The 19,516-nt window shown below is 53.1% G+C and overlaps 1 protein-coding gene across 6 annotated transcripts in view; it reads left to right on the forward strand.

Annotated features, from left to right (window-relative positions):
- Positions 1-19,516, forward strand: part of DRAM1 (DNA damage regulated autophagy modulator 1) — a 47,575-nt gene that overhangs the window by 18,189 nt on the left and 9,870 nt on the right. The window contains exons 3-7 of one of the 6 annotated variants that reach the window (XM_077846089.1): positions 295-437; positions 6,089-6,266; positions 10,429-10,487; positions 13,989-14,167; positions 14,835-16,948. In XM_077846089.1, coding sequence (XP_077702215.1) covers positions 295-437; positions 6,089-6,266; positions 10,429-10,487; positions 13,989-14,162 — 554 coding nt within the window. In that variant the 3' untranslated portion in view covers positions 14,163-14,167; positions 14,835-16,948. Of the gene's footprint in view, positions 1-294; positions 438-6,088; positions 6,267-7,778; positions 8,506-10,428; positions 10,488-11,038; positions 12,465-13,988; positions 14,168-14,834; positions 16,949-19,516 lie in introns of those variants that run through there. The other 5 variants (XM_077846090.1, XM_077846092.1, XM_077846093.1 and 2 more) reach the window with 5 other exon arrangements.

The raw sequence follows: 19,516 nt of genomic DNA on the forward strand, positions 1-19,516 counted from the left end.
CTGTAAACGCAGTGAGACAGTGATGCAGGGCGAGCTCCACGGTGGTGTACTTTATGTGAGAGAGAAAGAAAGTCACAGGATATGTGCACAGTAGCTTTACATGAAAAGGGCAAAAGGCAAGCTGGTGTGTGTGTCTGTCTGTCACACGGAGGCGGAATAGGGGGTGAATGGGAAATGACGGCAATTAGGAGACTGAAGTAGAGACTCAAAAAAAGCAATGCAAACTGTCCCTGTGGTTTTCGTTCTGAAAGGTCAAATAGTCACAATTCAGCAAAGTGCCTTTTATCCTTCCAGGTGCAGCCACGATGTACACGAGATATAAAATAGTGGAGAAGCAAAATCAAACCAGCTATTTCAGCACTCCTGTTTTTAACTTGGTGTCGCTAGTGCTCGGCTTGGTGGGCTGTATCGGAATGGGCATCGTGGCCAATTTCCAGGTACGTCCTCGGTTGTTGGCACCCTAGCGGCTGAGGGGGCACGTGGAGGGCAACAGCAAGGGTAGAGGCTGCCTGTGTGGTGGTGGGGGGGGGCAAGCATTTAAGTGGGGTAGGTTGCTTCCTAGAAACAGGTCTTTATCATCTGAAGGTCCCTGCAGGGGAGACTGGGCGGGCGGCATGGGGGGCATGGGGAACCCGTTGCGCTCAGCAGTGATCAGCCAGGTTGATGGTGGGAGAGGCCTTGGGTCACTGGGACAGCTCCGTTAAGTGTGGAAATATTGGGGGTGCCCGGGGAGCTCTGTTGCTTGAGCCTCCGAGTCCTGATTTCCACTCAGATGGTGATCCCAGGGGCCCGGGGGGCCCGGGATGGAGCTTGTCCCTGTCCCTCTGCACCTCCCCCCGCCTGGGCTCACTCACTCTCTCTCTCTCAAGTCAATAAATTAAATCTTTTTAAAAAAGAATATGAAGATATTTGTGTGCACGAGCATGTGTGCGCAGGTTCGCAGAGCGGCCTCCGCCCGGCAGCCTCGCCTGCCCGGGTTACTCAGCGCCCTCACCTGGGAGCCCAGGCCTCGGGGCGGCCTGTATGTGCTCTGCAGTCCGCTCCTCCCACAGCAGGTGGGGGGCAGTCCCGGGTCTGTCCAGCCTGTGGCCACTGGCTCCTCCCGGCCTCGTTCTGGAAGCATGGGAGCTGTTTGTCCATGGAGACAACATTTCATGTTTTAAAAATACTCATTGTATATCGGGTTTGCAAAGGGGATGAGGAGGGCTCCGCGCCACGCTCCGGGCCCAGCAGGCTGAGCGGGGGCCACCGCGGCGGTCGCCGGCACAGGCTAGCACTGCTTGGCGGGCTCCGCTCCCCACTGCGGTGTCTTTGCGGCAGCACAGAGGCCGAAACTCCGGAGGGCTCATGCTCCTGCCCATGGACACCGCCTTACAGAATTTTCCCGTCTTGCATGAGGCTTATTTTCTAAAGAGGTGTTGGCCTTGGCCCCTGGCCACCGCTGTCCCTCGCCAGAGCCAGGCCGGGCGCTGCACCTGTTCCATCCACTGTCCGCTCTCCGTGCACCTGCCGGTGCCCCTGCTGCACAATGTCAGGAGCGTCACTGTCGGGCAGTCTGTTCCACCTTCACGCATGCTCTCACTGCCCGCGGGGGTGCCGCCTGTGGGGGTCCACCGGCTGCAGGGGGGTTGCTGGCTGCGGGGGCTGGGGACAGCACAGTGCTGTGGGAAACTTAGCACCGCGCTGTGAGGGGTGAGGGGTGAGGGGGGTGGACACCTTCCTGACTGCGCGGCTGCTCCTGGGCGCTCTGCAGGGCAGATAATCTCTTGGGTCTCAGGGCTCACGAGTTTGCTTTGCTTTGCTTTGCTTTCTAGGGAGGGGTGTGTGTGTGCAGAGCGAGAGAGGGAATCCCAAGCAGGCTCCACGCTCAGCCCAGAGCTCCAGGCAGGGCTCCCTCCCGTGACCCTGAGGTCAGGACCCGAGCTGAAATGAAGAGTCGGACACTTTACCAATGGAGCCACCCAGGCGTCCCACGAGGTTTCATTCTTGAATGTTCTAAAGCCCCAATCATTGTTTCCTCGTTGACACTGAAAGGTGCAAAGGGGAGAGACAGGTTGTACCTCCACAGGCAAGTGCACAGGGCTCGGTGGAGCGCACTGTGCAAGTAGATTTGCCTCTTGCTCCATTTGACTTTCCTACCCTCGTTGTGCTTTTATGGTGAAATAAGACAAAGGCTATAGCACATGGTTTCAGGTGACTTTGGTCACATGGGGAGACTCTTTTTCATGATCGTGTGCACTTGGTTTTTCATGACAACTGATTTATTGAAAATTTCCTATGTGACAGAATTTATGAAAACCTTCCGTGCTTTAACTTCTGTCATCCCCATAACAGCCTCAGGAGACAGGTGGTGTCCTGGTCCTGGTTGCCAGGGGACACGTGGGCCTGACGGGTCATTCTGTGTCCCGGTCGAGCATGGCAGGGCAGCCGCGGTGGGGATGGAAGCCACCGGCCAGCAATGGTAGGAACCGGTTACCTTCCAGCCAGAAATGGGGAGATCCCTGTGGGGAGAAAGTCTGGCCACAGTTCACAGTCCAGCCCCGGCAACGTGTGCTGGGGAGAAGGGTTGAGATGTGGGGCAAGGGGGAGCCTGGGGACGGCGGACCTGAGTTGTTCCGGGCGCAGGTGGCGTGTCCCACGGCCTGTCACTTTCTTCTCCAAATAACTTGCGGGGTGAGCACGACAGCTGTCGCCTTTCAAAGCAGAAGGGCCGGTTCCACAAAGAGAACTCCCGGCCGACAACCAAACTGGTGGTTCTCTAAGGTTTCGCGAGGCCATGACATCTTCACAGAAACCGGGAATAGAATATCAAACTTCCCCGGAAGCAAAGTATTTGCTTTGTCCTTGTTCCCGTAAATAACCCTTATGACTTCCTTGTTCCATAGCCTCTACTTCCTTCTCCACAAGCTATGAACAGACCAAGTTGAGCTTTCCCTCCCGGGGGACCTGGGGGCGTGAGCCACAGAGCCCTGGGCCTGTCGGCGCTTCTCCTCCCGTGTGGCCTGGGCAGGAGCTCCAGGGGCTGCGTCCTGAGCTGGTTGGGGGCCGTGGCTGCTGCTCCGTGTCCTCACCAGCCTCTCTCCATGCTTGACTTCCCTTCCAGAAATTTCCTTCTTGGGAGAGTCAAGTTGCCAAGGTTTTGAACCCTTTCAACTAACTTTCTTTCTTTCTTCCTTCTTTCTTTCTTTCTTTCTTTCTTTCTTTCTTTCTTTCTTTCTTTCTTTCTTTCTCTCTCTCTCTCTCTCTCTTTCTTTCTTTCTTTCTTTCTTTCTTTTCTTCTTTCTTCTTCACCACCTTTTAAAGTAGCAACAGAGGGATCCCTGGGTGGCGCAGCGGTTTGGCGCCTGCCTTTGGCCCAGGGCGCGATCCTGGAGACCCGGGATCGAATCCCACGTCGGGCTCCCGGTGCATGGAGCCTGCTTCTCCCTCTGCCTGTGTCTCTGCCTCTCTCTCTCTCTGTGTGTGACTATCATAAATAAAAAAAAAATGAAAAAAAAATTATAAAAAAAAATAAAGTAGCAACAGAGTTTCGAAAAAGAGATCCCGAAGGGTGCTGGGTTTTCATTTTAGCATCTATCCCTAGTTCACCTCCGAACTAAGAATCCTGTCCCTTCTAAAAGTCGTCATTGATGGGAGAGTGTATACGTCACAGGGGAAAGCACACCCCAGTCCCGCTCCTGCTGACTCCTGGCCCTTTGGTCTGGTCAGGTCCGGGTCAATGTGGGGTGGGGGGGGCACCCAGTGTGCAGAGGTGGGTCCCAAAGGATGGGTTGAATTGGGAGCGGGGCAGGGGTGAGGAGGCAAATTCCCTGATAGCCATTGGAGGGGAAATAGTCTGTAAATCCAGGATGTTGATTTACTTCACGTAAAAAAAAAAAAAATAAATAAAATTGAGCATGGAAGGACTCGGGGCTCTCAGATTGTTATTCCTGAAAATGACTCATTAGCAGTGCAAGTCCAGCCTGTTGCTTACTTTCCTTTGTCTGAATGTGCCTGACATTCCAAGGGGAAAAATATCTGTTTCTCTTCATTCTTTTATTTTATCAGTTTAGTATTGGTTTTATATTTGGTTGAATATTGTTTTTGGTTTAATACTGGTTTTTTCCCCTCAGTTTTACTGAGTTTTCATTGACACATAGCCTGGTATTAGTGTAAGGTGTGTAGCATGGTGATTTGATACATGTGCATATTGCAAAAGGATCATAATAAATTCATCAACAGACATCACCTCACATAGTTACAATTTTTTTTCTCTTAAGATTGACTCTCTTACCAATTTTTGAACATATAATAATACAGCATTAATAACTATGGTCACCAGGCTGTGCATTACATCCTTGGGCCTTATATCTGGAAGCTGCTATCTTCTGATCCCCCCTCCCCCATCCTCCATCTCCACCCCCACCCCTCACCTCTGGCAACCATTGATCCGTTTTCTGTATCGATAAGTTCAGATTTAATTTTTTTTTTTAAGATTACATACATAAGTGAGATCACACAGGATTTGTCTTTGTTTGTCTGGCTCATTTCACTTAGCATGATGCCCTTGTGTCCATCCACGTTGTCACAGTAGCAAGATTCCTTTCTTTTCCATGGATGAATAATTGTGTATGTGTGTGGTGTTTTCATTATCCGTTCATCCTTTGATGGATGCTGAGGTTGTCTTCTTTGTCTTCTTGTCTTGCTTCTTTGTCTTTGTCTTTGTCTTGTCTTGCAAATAATGCTGCAGTGAACGTGGGGGTGTGGTTATTTTTTGAGAGACTGATTGCATTTCCTCTGAATTATTGCTATTTGTCATTGTAGCAAAATACAAATAACATAGAATTGGCCACTTTAGAAGCCCCAGGGTGGCTCAGTAGGTTAAGCGTCTGCCTACCACTTGGGTTGTGATCTCAGGGTCCTGTGTGGGGCGCTCGTTGCCTGCTTCTCCCCCTTCCTCTGCCCCTCCCCACGTTCATGCTCTCTCTCTCAAATAAATGTTTTGAAAATTGACCATCTTCACCATTTTTAAGTGTACAGTTCAGTTGGTTTTTTAAAAAATTCTTTACTTAAAGGTATATAAATATTTTAAAGACATAGAATGTATTTTATTTTTCATATATGATTTTCCCAACTCTATATTCCTGTGTTGGGTAACCTAGGAATACAGGGTCTATACCTAATACATGAGTGCCTAATAGGCCATGTGTCAGAATGTTAAGCAGCCATGTTTTATTGTGACATAAATCAGAGAGTGGGATTTCCCTTATATTACTAGGTTTGATGCCAGGAAGTAAAATTTCCTTAGAAAATAAGTTTGAAAGTCATTTTTTAAAATCTTCCTTTCCTGTGTGGACAATACTTTTACTTGTGCCATTGCAAAAGCTCACATTTTCAAATTCAAGCAGAGACCCCACAGTTCAGTCCGATGTCACTGTTACATCTGAAGGTCAGTGCCCCCTGCATATTTGAAAGGAGCCAAAAGCAAGCTCTGTGAAGGGTCCATCGTGAGCATTTCCGTGGCCCAAGCCCAGGTCTCTGTGTGGACTGGTCATGGGGGTGCCCTCCGGTGCAACAGCTGGTTGAAGGGTGGGGGAAGGAGCCTCCATGGGAATCAGCCTTTGCCTGGCGACAGTTGCTGAGGCTTGTGCGTGGGGAGCCAGGGGAAGGAGCATGAGGTCACCGGTGAGGGGAGCCTGAAAAGCCCCGGCCACGCTCGGCACCTTCATGCAACCGGTTATATAATTTTAAAAGGAATTCCCGGGACACCTCCCTGCAGCCCTGCACGACAAGGGTTAGGGTGCCCATTTCAGGGATGGGGAAATGCAGGGTGGGGACTTTTACCCAGCTCTGCCCGACTGCAGGACCTGTGACCCTGCCCTCCTGCGGGGGGGTAGTGCCCACAACCGGGTCTGGGTCAGGGTGCCCACATTGGCGGGGGCGGGGGGTATACCCAGGGCATGACGTGAGGGCCTGGGAGGCCGTGCCCCCGCACTACTGGGGGCCCACGCCCTCCAGGCCTCAGCAGGTGGGTCAGTGGGGCCAGTGGCCTCCGGGAGCCCGGCGTGGGTGCTGCAGGGTGATGGCTGTTGTGACTCTCTCTCTCCAGGAGCTGGCTGTCCCGGTGGTGCATGACGGCGGCGCCCTCCTGGCCTTCGTCTGCGGTGTGGGCTACACACTCCTGCAGTCCATCATCTCTTACAAATCGTGTCCCCAGTGGAACAGCATGTCCACATGCCATGTGCGGATGGCCATCTCCGCTGTGTCCTGTGCGGCCGTCGTCCCCAGTATCCTTTGCACACTTGTCAGTGTCTCCGTGGGCCCGACCCTCTGTCCCCCAGCTGCCCCCCAACCACCACCCGAGAGCATGGAAAAACAGCAAAGCTTAACAGCCCGGTTTTCACAGGTTTTGGGAGAACAATTGGGAGAAATTGTTAAGAAAACCATAAAGAACATATCCCAACATTGTCTGGTTAGGTAAGAATTGGGAATGTGAAAAAAAAAAAAGAATTGGGAATGTGTGCAAGAATAGAAACCTGTCGGAACACTTTAGGCTGTTTACTTTCCTTCCGACAGGGAACATTTCATAAGCCATGTGAAAATATTTATTTTTCTTTGTAGTGCTTGGTCAAAAACCCCAAATATTGATACTGCACTTAAGATAACAGCTGTGTGAGGGCCCAGGCCCGTCCCCTGCCCTCGCCCTGCAGTCGGTGGTTCAGTAGTAGATGGTGCCATTTACTCATCCAAATTAAGTGGTTTGAAAAAGCCCTCTCTATCGTTTGCTTCTAAGTCAGTTGAAAGACAGCCTTCTCTCGTTATCACTGATTCTAGTTTCAGGATGAAATCTCACCCTACTTTCTAATTCAACAGCGTGAAAAGAAAATAGGAATTTTTAGGCTTGTGCATTCTGGGTTAAAGGAAATGAGAGCTTGACCTTTCTCTCTCTTCTTTCTAGAGGTATTTAACAGGAAAAAAAAAGCTGTGTCTTTAAAAGCTGGAAGGTTCCACATCTTTTGAAATACCATGTGCAGTTTTATCAGAGAAAAACTGCAGAGCCATCAAAAGATGGTGATTTCTGTCAGACGGTAGGAAAAGAGCAACTCTTTTATTAGCAGAAACTTTGGTGGTCTGGATGGAGTTGGGGCATAACGCGGGCGAGCTTGACTGAAAATGCACCATGTGCTTCTAAATACCAAGTTTTACCTTTCTCTTTTGAAACAGAAGCTGCACAAAATGTGAAATCTAAGGCTTTGGGTTTTGTTTTTTTTTTTCATCTTAGGGAGGGAAATTTTTAGTTACAAAATTTCCAAGCTCAGAGGAAGCAAATACTAGTGTTGAGAAATTTAAGCAAAATGCATAGTCTCAGTATAGAGATAATTCCTTCGCAATTTCCTTGTCCTATTCATGTATTGAAGACACTCATGTTTCTCTCAAATATACCTACTTGAAACCTTTAGCTTGTGTTAGTTGTAAAATTCATAGTAGGAGCATTTGTGGTGTTAAAGCCAAAGTTTGGTGTAGGAAACCTTTCCTTGCTTCCAGCTTGAGAGACAACATCTCTATATGTTAAAATCGGAGAGAATTTTAGCAAGGATAAGCATTTCAGGCCCTAGAGTTTCACATACAAATAGGTCCCGTTTTTTGGCAGTTCTTGGGATCAATGCTGAGGGACAGCACCCCAAACAGAAACGGGCACGCCCCTGTGCTAGATTGACTAGAACGAGATCATCCGAATGGAAAGGTGTTTTGGCTGACACCTTAGCATGGTATTTATATTTCTTTACAAAGATTTTGAGACATCTTTAAAATGCGCTTGTCTCTTCTAACTGCAACATGTCCATGGAACATCATCCTCACTTCACTAAGGAAGAAACTGAAGCACAGAGGGAGGCGGTTGCTAGCATCCCTGAGGCCTCCCTGCAAGACCACCCGTCCCACAACCGGCTTCTGACCCTTCAACATCACTGACAGCATAAAACCCAGGTCCTTGTGCCTGAGACACATAGTCTGAGACTGCCTATCTTTTTAGGTTTTTAAAAAATATTTATTATTATTATTATTTATTTATTTGAGAGAGAGAGAATCTCAAGCAGACTCCACGCTGTGCACGGAGCCCCATGTGGGACTTGACCCTACCACCCTGAGGTCATGACCTGAGCTGAATCTAGGAGTGGGACCCTGATCCAACTGACCATCCAGGTGCCCCATGAAACTGCCTGTGGTTGACCCCACGTTACACAGTTTGCCCAGGACTCCCCTTGCCTGCCCTCTGCCTCCATCCACTGTCCTCTCCTTGCCTGGATTGTCCTCCTCCACCGCCTTCCCCAAAGCCAAGCGGCCCCCTCTGGTAGCCACTAGCCCCCACGAGGCTGCTGAGCATGCGAAACATGGCTGGTCCACGTGGAGATATGCAGTTAAGTCTAAAAACCACACCGATCTCAAAGATTTAAGAAGAAAGAGAAAGCGAATGTTAAATATCTAATTATTCATTCTTTATATTAGTATATGTTGAAATGATAATATTTTTGATATGCTGGGTTAGATAAGATATATTATTAAAATTAATTTCATTTGGATTTATTTATCTTTGAGATTTGATTTAATTTTATTTATTTAATTTATTTATTTATTCATGAGAGACACAGAGAGAGAGAGAGAGAGAGAGGCAGAGACACAGGCAGAGGTAGAAGCAGGCTCTAAGCAGGGAGCCTGATATGGAGCTTGATCCCAGAACTCCAGGATCACGCCCCCCAGCCAGTCAGGCGCCAAACTGCTGAGCCAACAAGGGATCCCCCAAGATTTTATTTTTAAGTCATCTCTCCACCCATCATGGGGCCCATCTCACAACCTGGACACCAGGAGTCACGTGCTCTACTGACTGAGCCAGCCAGGTGCCCCTCATTTGGTTCTTTTTAGGGTGATTTTTGTTTTTTTTTTTGGTAAGGAGGTAGAAGTTTGTTGAATACACCCCAAGGGAGAGTTGGGTAGGATGGCAGAGCAGAAGCTGTCTGCCTATAGGAGAATATTTTAAATTACGCATGTGGCTGGCATTACTTTTGGGGCGACGCTGCTCCAGATGGCTCCTCAAGCCTCAGCTTACATTAGCTTAACTCAGGAAGCCTTTGCTGACCCCTCAAACCCCATTCCACTCTGAATTCATAATTTTCCCTCCAAGTCATCATTGTGCCCCCCCCCTTTTTTTTAATTTAAATTCAGTTAGCCAACACAGAGTCCATCACTGGTTTTAGAGACCGAGGCCAGTGACTCCTCAGTTGCCCATAACACCCAGTGCTCATCACACCTCGTGCCCTTCCTCATGCCCAGTTAAGCTTCTTTCCTGTCTTAGTGCAGCTCCTTCCCTGGGCTTCATCCCACTAGGCCATGATGTTTCTCAGAGCAGACACCAAGTCTGTTTTGCCAGAGTTTTCTCTGTCTCCCCCTTCCTCACTGCCAGCGTGGTACCTGATGCGCAGAAGATGAGGCTCAAGAATTCAGAGGCTTTTAAACTTTAGAAACAGAAATATGGTAATGACAGGATCAGAGAATCTTTCATTTTGAGAAATGGAGAAGTGTTAAGAATTGCAAAATATGGGAGCTTAGGGAGGGCAGGGAGAGGAGGACGCTGACTTAGCTTTCAGAGGAAGTTCTAAACTTGACACTGACTCAAAGCTTTGAATTCATAACTGTTTGCAAAAGCATTTTAAGAGCATCGCAGCTCATCCCCAGCTTTTCCTGTGCCTTTATAAGCTCCATTGGAATGGCTGCCACGGCCTTTGTGCAGATGGTCGTGGAGGCTCTAGCCTCAGTCCCAGGCACTGTTTGGCCTGTCTGGGCACCCCCAATAGTATTATACACAATACTATGTATGGCTCTGATTTGTAAACCCTTGAGCCTGGAAGGAAGCGTTCTGCTTATCCCGTGACTTGATAGAATAAGTCTCTTTTTTAAAGATAACTGTAGCTGGTTTTTGTAGATGAATCTTGGTTATTTGTAATGCTTTGGTACTTTGAAATGTTATGTTTTCCTTAAAGCTGTTGCCTTGAAACTGGGTTTATAGGGGAAGAGTATTTTTATTCAATACCTTAATTTAGGAAAAATCATATTTTAGGTGGAAAGTACTCAAAAGCCATCTAGATGGCTGTGTCAGTCATTTGACCAAATTTAAAAAGCAGAGTGGAGCAAAATGTAGCCACAGATTAACATTTTATACCTGACTGAAAAGATGTTACTGAGGAGTGGCTATATGTCTGTGCTATAACTGAAATGCTATCACAATCGAGCTGAAGGTTTGAGGTTAAAGAAGCTAATATAGCAGATCTGATTGCAGAAATGTTGGTATTAACATTTTAACACTGTGTGATGATTATTAGAATAGTCTTAACATTAAAAGACCTAGGGTGGTTTTTTTTTTTTTTTTGAGCTTCCTTAACAATTTCCGTTTCTTAGTGATCGCCTGTGCTTCACTAATTTCTATAACCAAGCTGGAGTGGAATCCGAAAGAAAAGGTAACATTTAACCTGTCTTCAGTATGATTGTCGAACCCGGTTCCTGGGGATTATTCTCAAAATTATTTGCAAAATTTTAAATTCCTAATGGAATTTTCTAATCAAGAGGACAGGTTGATGGGTGGTGGGGCGATGTGGGTTAGGGGTATGGAGGTCAGAGCAGGGGTTGTGAATCAGAGGATGGGGTGAGCTCCAGCATGGAGGGCAGTTTGTTTCAGGATGAACTGGAGCATCAGTGCAGTCAGGGCAACATGCGTGGGCGAGGAGTGCATGTGGAGCTGTGAGGGGGGAGGCAGAGAGCCTCCTATTCAGGGGGCCTGAATAAGCTTTGAACAGAGCCTTCCTTCAAAAGCAAGTACATTGGAAGAATATTAGTCAGAAGTAACCCCTGGATGAATGGGTGAGAACTGAGCCTGGGGTTAGGGTGGCCAGAGAAGGCAGTTCTCAGGTTTAGATCTCAAGTCTGGATGCACCCGGGGAGTTCAGCGTGTTCCTCATCAGGAAGATCACATCCCAACCACCATGAGCTCCCACCTCACCCCCCACCACAGTGGCTAAAACAACAACACAAGGAACAACAAGTGTCGGTGAGGATGTGAAGAGAATGGAACCTTCGTGCTCTGTTGGTGGAAAGGCAAACTGGTGCAGTCACTGTGGAAACCAGTACGGAGGTTCCTCAAAGAGTCAAAACTAGAGTTGTCATATGATTCAGTAATCACAGGCCTGAGTAGTCAAAAAATACAAAAGCACTAATTCAAAGAGCTACATGCAACCGTACATGTAGAGCAGCGTGGTTTCCAGGAGCCATGGCAAGGGAGTGGAGCACAGACCCCTGCATAGGTGAGCAGGTAAGGCTGCGGTGTGTATACACAGTGTCATGCTGCTCGGCCGTAAAGACGATGACATCCAACCATTTGCAGCAACATGGTTGGAGCTAGAGATAAGCCACATAGGTCAGAGGAAGACAAAATAACTTGATTTCACTCCTATGGAATTTAATAAACAAAACAAATGGACAAGGGGGAAAAGAGAGAGAGACAAACCAAGAAACAGACTCAACTACAGAGAACAAAATGCTGGCTCTCAAAGTGGGGGCGGGGTGAAACAAGAGGGGATTAAGAGGGCCCTTAACTGGGAGGAGCGCGGAGTGATACAAGGAAGTGCTGAACTACTACATTCTACTCCTGAAATGCATATGCCTGTGTGTGAACTATACAGAAATTAAAATTTAAAACTTAAAAAAAATAAGATAGCCTCAGGTGGATATAAGAAGGGGAGATGTTTAATGGGCACTGGCAAGTGACAAACACGACAACAGAAGGACATGCACCAAAGAGAAATTCCAAGTGTCCTGTTGGGGGAAGCAGAGACTCTGCCCCATGAACAGAAGCAGGGTCCCGATGAGGGCCGGTGGGGGGATCTGGTGGTAGGATTGTTGAATATGAGGTGGGAGTGACACATAAAGAGAAATGTCTGTCGTGGCACTGGGAGCCACCAGGCGTAGGGTGGATTGACCGGGACTTCTAGTCAAACCTTAGAACACCTGGATCAAATGTTTGGAATTGAGGGGGACTGATGCAGAGGTGCTCCAGGGACTCCTACACGAGGTGCTCCAGGGACTCCTGCAGAGGTGCTCAGGGACTCTCAGAGGTGCTCCAGGCACACCTGCTCGAGATGCTCCAGCAGACTTAGTGTGTGAGAGCAGCAGCTCGTGTTTCAAGTGACAGGGGAGTTAAGGATATTTTTCTTTTTCTTTTTTTCTTTTTTTAAGGATGTTTTTCAAAAAGCAGTTTGGGTAAAAGGCTGGCGTTTGCAGCCACCCGCAGGCAGGCGGAGAATCCAGCGAATGGTGGGGCCCGCAGCTCCCGGGAACCGTGCCGTGGGGCGAGGAAGAGCCATGCGCGGGTGCCGAGAGCGCAGCGGGGCCATTGCCGTCCCAGGCGGAGGGTCCGCGGGTGCCGGGCCTGCAGGAGCCCGCGGGAGGCTGGAGGGGCTGGGGACACAGGGGACAGGTCGTCGGGGGAGGAGACCCGGCCGGCGGCCGCAGCTGCGCCGTGCGGTGGCGCCGCCGGGGGGAGCCCTTGCACCGCGAATCAGCCCCGGGGCGGTGCCGGGGGCTGCCCTCCGCCGCGCGGCCCAGCACCCCGCGGTTCCCAGGCCCTTTCGTGCCTCACGGAGAGGTTCCTAGCCTGCGCTCAGCCGCGCGGCTCCGGTGCCCGCCTCCGTTCCTGGTGGCGGTGGACGCGCACGGAGGCCCGACGCCGGCCGCAGGCTGCACGAGGACGCACGGGTGGGTGGCGAGCAAGCGGGAGCAAAGCGGGGTCCGCGAGCGTTCGGGCGCCTGCACCTCCCCGAAATCTCCGCCGCTGGAAACTGCCTCAGAGGACCTGACGCCCCGCAGAACCCGCAGCCCCGCGGGTGTTCGTTCCCCGGGAACCTGTGGCCGAGCGGAGGGGAGCGGGACAGGCCGCCCTGGGACCAAAGGCGGGTGGAAGCCGCCGCCGGCCTAGCCTGGCCCGTGGGCTCCAGGCACGATGCAGACGCGTCCTTTTGACTCAGACATTGTTTATTTTATTACATTTAAGTCGGTTCCACACCCAGTGTGGAGCCCAGCACGGGGTTTACGCTCCTACCCGAGACTAGGACGTGAGCTGGGATCTAGACGTGTCCAGACGCGGCCCGCCTGCGCCCCCGAGGGCCCTTCAGATGGTGTTTAAAGATGCTTTTAAAGTAATTGACCGCATGTAAAAATCAGGAGAGATCGCGTCTCGCCCACGCACACGCACACGCACTCGCACACGCACTCGCAGGCTTTCTTCTTAATCTTTTACAGCGGCCCGTTTGGTGAAAGTGGGATTGAGCGGCTGAGGCCTGGGTTCCCGGTCACTTCCGTTGTTGATACGAAGGCTCCCGCCTCCGCAGGAGGGGCCGCTGCCCGCGTGGCCTCCCGTGTCACCCCCGCGCCCAGGGCACCCTGACCGTGTCCCTGCGCCCCTGGCTTTCGCTCTGCGCCGCGTCTGGGTCCCAGGGCAGCAGAGCAGCGCTCACCACCATCCCCGGGGCTGCGGAGAAGGCCCCCCCGCCCCCGCCCCCGGCCCAGCACCGTGTCTAGTTAATGAGGCCTGGATGCCCAGGAGACGTTTTCCAGGTGTGCACCTCAGCTCTGGGATGCTTAGTCACGCCTTGAGCGAAGGTTCTTTCTTCTCTGGAGTCTGGATTGGCTTCCCCGCCTCAGCCGCCTAGCGGCTCCTCTTCTGCCTTCCTGGAGTGTGCAGAGCGGGTCTGCAGCCCGGTGCCGGCGGGGGCCTGCGCAACCCCGGGCCGGGGGCCTTCGTGCTTCCACTGGGCAGGTGCCCTGGTGGTCAGCCCCCGGCCTTGCTCACTGGCTTTCCCAAGGCCTCAGCCACCACTTTCTCTCCGCTCTGACCAGCCCTTGATTTTGGTACCTACCCTGCAGTGGATGGATTTAGGCTAAATCCTGTGTCTTATTGTTGCTTGTAGGATTATGTGTATCATGTGGTGAGTGCGATCTGTGAGTGGACAGTGGCCTTTGGTTTTATATTCTACTTCCTAACATTCATCCACGATTTCCAGGTAGGTGTTTACCGATTCAACGGTCATGAACCGCTGACAATTAGGGTTAGGAGAACTCCAGAGAACATTTCTGTCACTTAAGAAAAGTAAGAGCACTATCTTTCCTTTTACTCTTATGTTTGGGAAAAAAATACGTAAATATTACAGTTCAGTTTATTCCACAAGGGAAGCATCTTTTAAAAAAGATTTTATTTATTCATGAGAGACACAGAGAGAGGCAGAGACACAGGCAGAGGGAGAAGCAGGCTCCCTGTGGGGAGCCAGATTTGGGACTTGGCCCCATGCAGCCCCAGGTCACAGCCTGAGCCAAAGGCAGACGCTCACTCGTGGAGCCCCCCAGGCACCCCCCATAAGGGAAACATCTTCCCCAGCTCTCCCAAACAGCGAAATTTTCATACATCCTCTGCTATGGGATGCTCATAGTCCCAGACCCTGGTTATTAGCTTTCTGAGGAGGCCCTGCTGACTAGTTCCACATAATAGGAAATATGTCCTTTTATCAAACAAAAGTCCGTTGTCGAAAAATCTTCCCCAAGGCAGAGAGTTTGACAACAGAGAAAAACCTTCCATTTCGAAACAAGTGAATTCTTAGCTAAAAGGAGATAAGAAGCCAAGAAAATTCTCTAAGACCCAACTTAGAGTGTGCAGAACCCACCGTGAGGTCATCTGTGGAGGGCGGGTGCACTGCCGGTGGACGTTCCTTGGCTGGCACCACTTCACCTCCTCTGAAACCTTTTTCTTCTGTCTTTAACAGGGTGTCACCCTCAGGATATCCACAGAGATCAATGACGACATTTGAAGAAAGAAGAATCCTATGTCAGTCAGTGAGCGTTGCAGACAATTTCTGGAAGTGGTAGGGAGGACAGACAGGGTGTTAATGTTGCCCTGAGTGAAATGTACCTGAGGTACATCCAGGACTTGAATTTCTTTAAGGATTCCCAATAGTTGTACTATTTCCAAAGGTATGTTTTCCTAGAGAATGCATTTATGACATTGTAGCAATGTTTTTATAATTTTCTAAGTAGACACTTTTTTTTTACCTTTAACAAGTTCATTACAGAAGAGATAAGGTGTTACAGAAAACGGAGAGCTCTTATTTTTGCACAGATTCTGTCTTGTGTTTTCTTTGTGTGTGAGTGATTCACGGGAATACACTGAGGGGTTCACTAACAAGTTAAATCAGGGCCTATTTGTTTTTTACGTTTTATTTTTAGAAAATGGACCATCTGATTTTATACCATGAGAACATTTATGAAGCTTGATTTTTAATGATCATAAAGATTTAGTTCACAAATCAACACTAACAAGGATACTCTGATTTTTAAGCGGACTCAGCACGGTGCTTCTACCGAAATGCCTTTCAGTCTCCGGTTCTCTGTACACACCGGCTCTAAGCGAACCAGAAGACTCAGGTTCTAGACTCGGGCCCGCGGGCCTCCCTGCTAAGGAGCCGCAACTGTTGCCCCGGCTACCAGGGGCCACTCCGCAGTGGGCCAGGTCCCGGGGGAGGGGGGGCGGGTGGCTTCGGCTGGCCAGATTCCAGAAGCCTGTAACAGCAATGAGGCGAGGGGACCCCCCTGACAAGGGAAACCCCACTGGGGGCTGCGTGTCGTCGTGGCCAAGGAGGGAAGTATCCCAGGGACCCCCTGTGGAAGGCGGGGTGTGGGCCGAGGCCTCGGGCTGCCCCAACCTCCTCGAAAGCCACTCTGCGGGAAGCGTTAGAAAGGCCGTGCGGGACGCCACCACCTGCCGTCGCCGGCATTCGGTGATCGCCGGGTCTGAGTCCGGGAGCACGCTCAGTCTTGAACCGCGTTCACGCCACTGAAGCTGCAGACAGGAGCGTCGGCCGAGGCGGGGAGGAGGCGGTGCGCACGGCCGTTCGCTGCTCCTCCGCCGGCCGCCGGTGCTTCCCGCCCACGGTGCAAGGGACACAGGGAGGAGGCCTTTCAGAGCACCGAGGGGCCTGCAGTGTGCAGGCGGGAGAGGAGGCCTTCCTTCGAAGACCCCGCAGAGCCCGGATCCGCCCCCGGCCCCTGAGGACCTGCGCCAGGGGCCGGGGAAGCGGACGCCGCCGGCGGATCGCGCTGTCGGGACGAAGCAGTCGCAGCCCGCGCGGCCCGACCCACCGCGGGCCCCGCGGCCTCCGCGGCGGGAAGCCCGTAGCACGCTCAGCCTGCGGCCCCAGCCACACTGGCGATGACAGCGAACCAATAGCCTCCTTACGGCGAAGATGCGGGATGGCACGTTCCCGCCATGCAACCACGGGAGGGGGACTGCCCGCGCCGTCTCCTGTCACACGGACCCTCCGTACCCGCACTTCACGGCAGGCCCCATCGTACTTCTTTCCCGCGCCGCTGCGGCAGGGCCCGGGGGCTCCTTGAGGGTGCAGTATGGGTCGTAATTGTCACCTTCGTACCCCGGCGTTCACCGGGGGGCCTCCGGGTGCACATGGGTGCTGAATGCATGGACGCCTGCGTGAGCGGAGGAAGGAGGGGCGAGGGGCGCTGCAGGACTGCGGCCGGAGGTTCACACTGGCTCCGCGGGTGGCGACGATGTGTAGTGTGTGTGACCTCATCGCTCTCACTGTTGTGCTTTGTGCACCGTGGACATTGCACGCTCGGGCTCCCCCGCTCGGCGACAGGTCTCTCCAGCCTGGAATCCTTCGACGGGCTCCGCACGGCGGTGCCCCTGGCTTGACAGGCTGAGGACGCCCCAGTCCCTCGGTCGCGCCACTCTGCTGACTCCGTGAACCTCCAAAGCTGCTCCGATCCGCGCGTCCGTGTCATTGCTCGGTTCCATGCATTTGCTTCTCCTTGGGCCTCACGGGGAAAGAGTAAAATAAAATGGAATATTTCTGTGTTTTAGCAATTCTTGTCTCGGTGCGGTCACGACCTGTGGACGAGGCCCCACTGTGAAGTGTGTGCAGCTGGGACCCGTACAGGGCGCCTTGAACCCCTCTGTCTTTAGTTCCTGTAGCCTCGCATGTGGGCACTGTGGTCTGTTTCTGCGGAGACTCAACCATTCGTATCAGGAGTTGGCATCCGGCTCCGCCCTTGGAGCTGCAGGCGCCCCATATGCAGCTCCACGGCAGGGAGGAGGGGGCGCCTTCTGAGCCACTAACCCGGGCGGCGGTGGGGCGGCTGCGGGGGCGGCTGAGCCCAAACGGGGCCCCAGCGCCTGTCGTTCTCCAGGCTCTACTTTCCCCCTGTTGGCCTCCTCCTCAGGCAGGTTTGCTCCTGGGGGGGCTGAGATGGCTTCTAGAAGCCTGAGGGCTACAACCTGTCCAGGAAAGGGGGTCTCGCCCCTCGGCTGGGACATTGGCCCGGGAGGGGAAGCTCATTGTCTCCGGCTGGCTCGGTTCACATGTCCAAACCGCCCCACCCCGGGAGTCAGGGAGGTAGGGTGCCCTGTGTCACCTGCCGCCCTCGGGGGGAGGGAGGGTCAACACGGTCCAAAGTGCTGGGCTGACGGCTGTCGAAAGTTGTTCCTGAGACAACGGGACTGGGAGCAGGGCGCCGACCCCGCCGACCTGTGCCACCCGGGGCACCGGATCACGCTGGCCCACGGCCCCCTCGGGTGAGGAGGACGCAGCCGCGTAGGTGCCTCCAGGGTCCCGCTTCCCCGGGCGGCTGTGTCCGGTCTGAGCCCCGGCGGTGGTCGGGCAGGTACTACCACCTGGTGCGGGGGAGGAACCGCGGGGTGTGCTGTGGGCTGGGACGGGCTCGGGGGACTCGAGTTCTCCTGATTGCTGATCAAGTGGGTCTTTCTTTCTTTCTTTCTTTCTTTCTTTCTTTCTTTCTTTCTTTCTTTCTTTTTCTTCTCTCTCTCTTTTTAAACACTAACAGAATTCCACAGAAACTGCATTTCATAAGCCAAATTAAGTACATCAGTGTTGTGCTGTGTTTGGGTTTCCTGACATCCCTCGCATGTGGCACTGTCCCACGTTCCCACTTTTTGCTCAGCTGGAGACGCGCTGGTCTGGTGTGTAGGCCCTGGAATGAGGAAGGCCGACTGCGGGGGAGGTCAGTGGTCGCCCCCTGTCGCCGGCTCCCTGGGCCTGGCAGGCTGGCAGGCCCGGCGTCTCCCCACACACATACTCTTGGTCTGGCTCTGAACGCCCCGCATTCTCGAGGCCAGGCTGTCATGCATTTGCGTCCTGTCGGTTGCATAAGAGGGCGCAGCCACAGCCTCGGGGTCTGGAGGGGCAGCCGTGGACTCCGCTGCCGCCCCCAGGGGACTTATCTTCTAAAAGGAAGGGTGGCAGAGTGCCAGACCCCATGGGCGGGGGTGGCGCTGACCTCCAAAGCCAATGCTTAGAAGAGGCGGGCGGAGCCCCCAGCTGTGTGCTCAGAGCCGGGGTGCCGGGTGTGCCCAGCCCGCGGTCCCTCAGCCGGGAGCTCCCTCTGTACCCCGCTCCCCAGAGCCAGCTGCACCCCCACGCCCTGCACACACCTGGCTTACCTTTGATGGGGTCGGGGAGGGTTTCAGAGGCACACCTCTGGGAGCCCTGCCTCATAAGTGTCACCCAGGTTTCCCCAAAAGGCAAATACGGCTGTTACCCTGCCTCCCCCCGCCTCCCCCCATCTCCCCCGCCTCCCCCCTGCCAGGACCGGGAGGGAATTTCTAGATAAGTGGGGATTCGCCCGCTCCCACTCACAGCGTTTACTCTCCAGACCATTTGTTCTTACTCTAAAGTTCTTGAATCAGTGAGCGTGTTCATGGGGTTCAAAAATCAAACTTGTCTAGAAAGGTCCTTGGCGCAAAGCCTCCGCGCTCCTCCTTGACCCACGCGCACTCAGGACGTGCCTCCCTCCGCAGACGCCCGCTTCTCATGCAAATGCGAGCAGAAACACAGTTAAACATGTCCTTTTGCCTTCTTCCCCACGCCCCCCCCCCCCCCCCAGGACGGCCTTGGGCTTCCCTGGGACCAGGCGGTGCGTCCTGGGGGCGCCTCCGCGTCAGCACCTGCCCGCGCGGTGTCCCGCTGCCCCCGTTCCCTGCGCAGCCCCCCGGCTGGATCCTGCGGCGGTCCCCGCCTCGTGGGTGGCCCTGGGCCTCACCGCGCCCCGAGCAGGGGCTCTGGGAGCAGTTCCCGTGGCGGTGACGCGGGGATGAGCGGCTACGGCTGCGACCTGACAAGTCCTGTCACCCTGCCCTCTACTCTGAACAGGTGTACTCGCTCCTTCCCGTCGGCGACCCTCCCTGGCCACCAGCTCCCCCAACCTGGGGGCCACCCTCGGTTCACCTCCTGGCGGGTCTCGTGTGCCGACTGGCGCCCGTGGGCATCCCGGTGAGCCCTGCCAGCGCCCCCGTGCTCCCCGTGCGTCCTCCTGGGGCCCTGGGTGCCCCCCCGCTCGCGGCAGAGCTCCCCCATCCCGCCCCGGCCCCCGCCTCCCGCTCCTGCTCTGGCTCTTCTCCTTCAGGGGTCGGAAGCCT

This window comes from Canis aureus, chromosome 13 (genome assembly GCF_053574225.1).
Source record: "Canis aureus isolate CA01 chromosome 13, VMU_Caureus_v.1.0, whole genome shotgun sequence".
Classification (NCBI taxonomy): domain Eukaryota; kingdom Metazoa; phylum Chordata; class Mammalia; order Carnivora; family Canidae; genus Canis; species Canis aureus.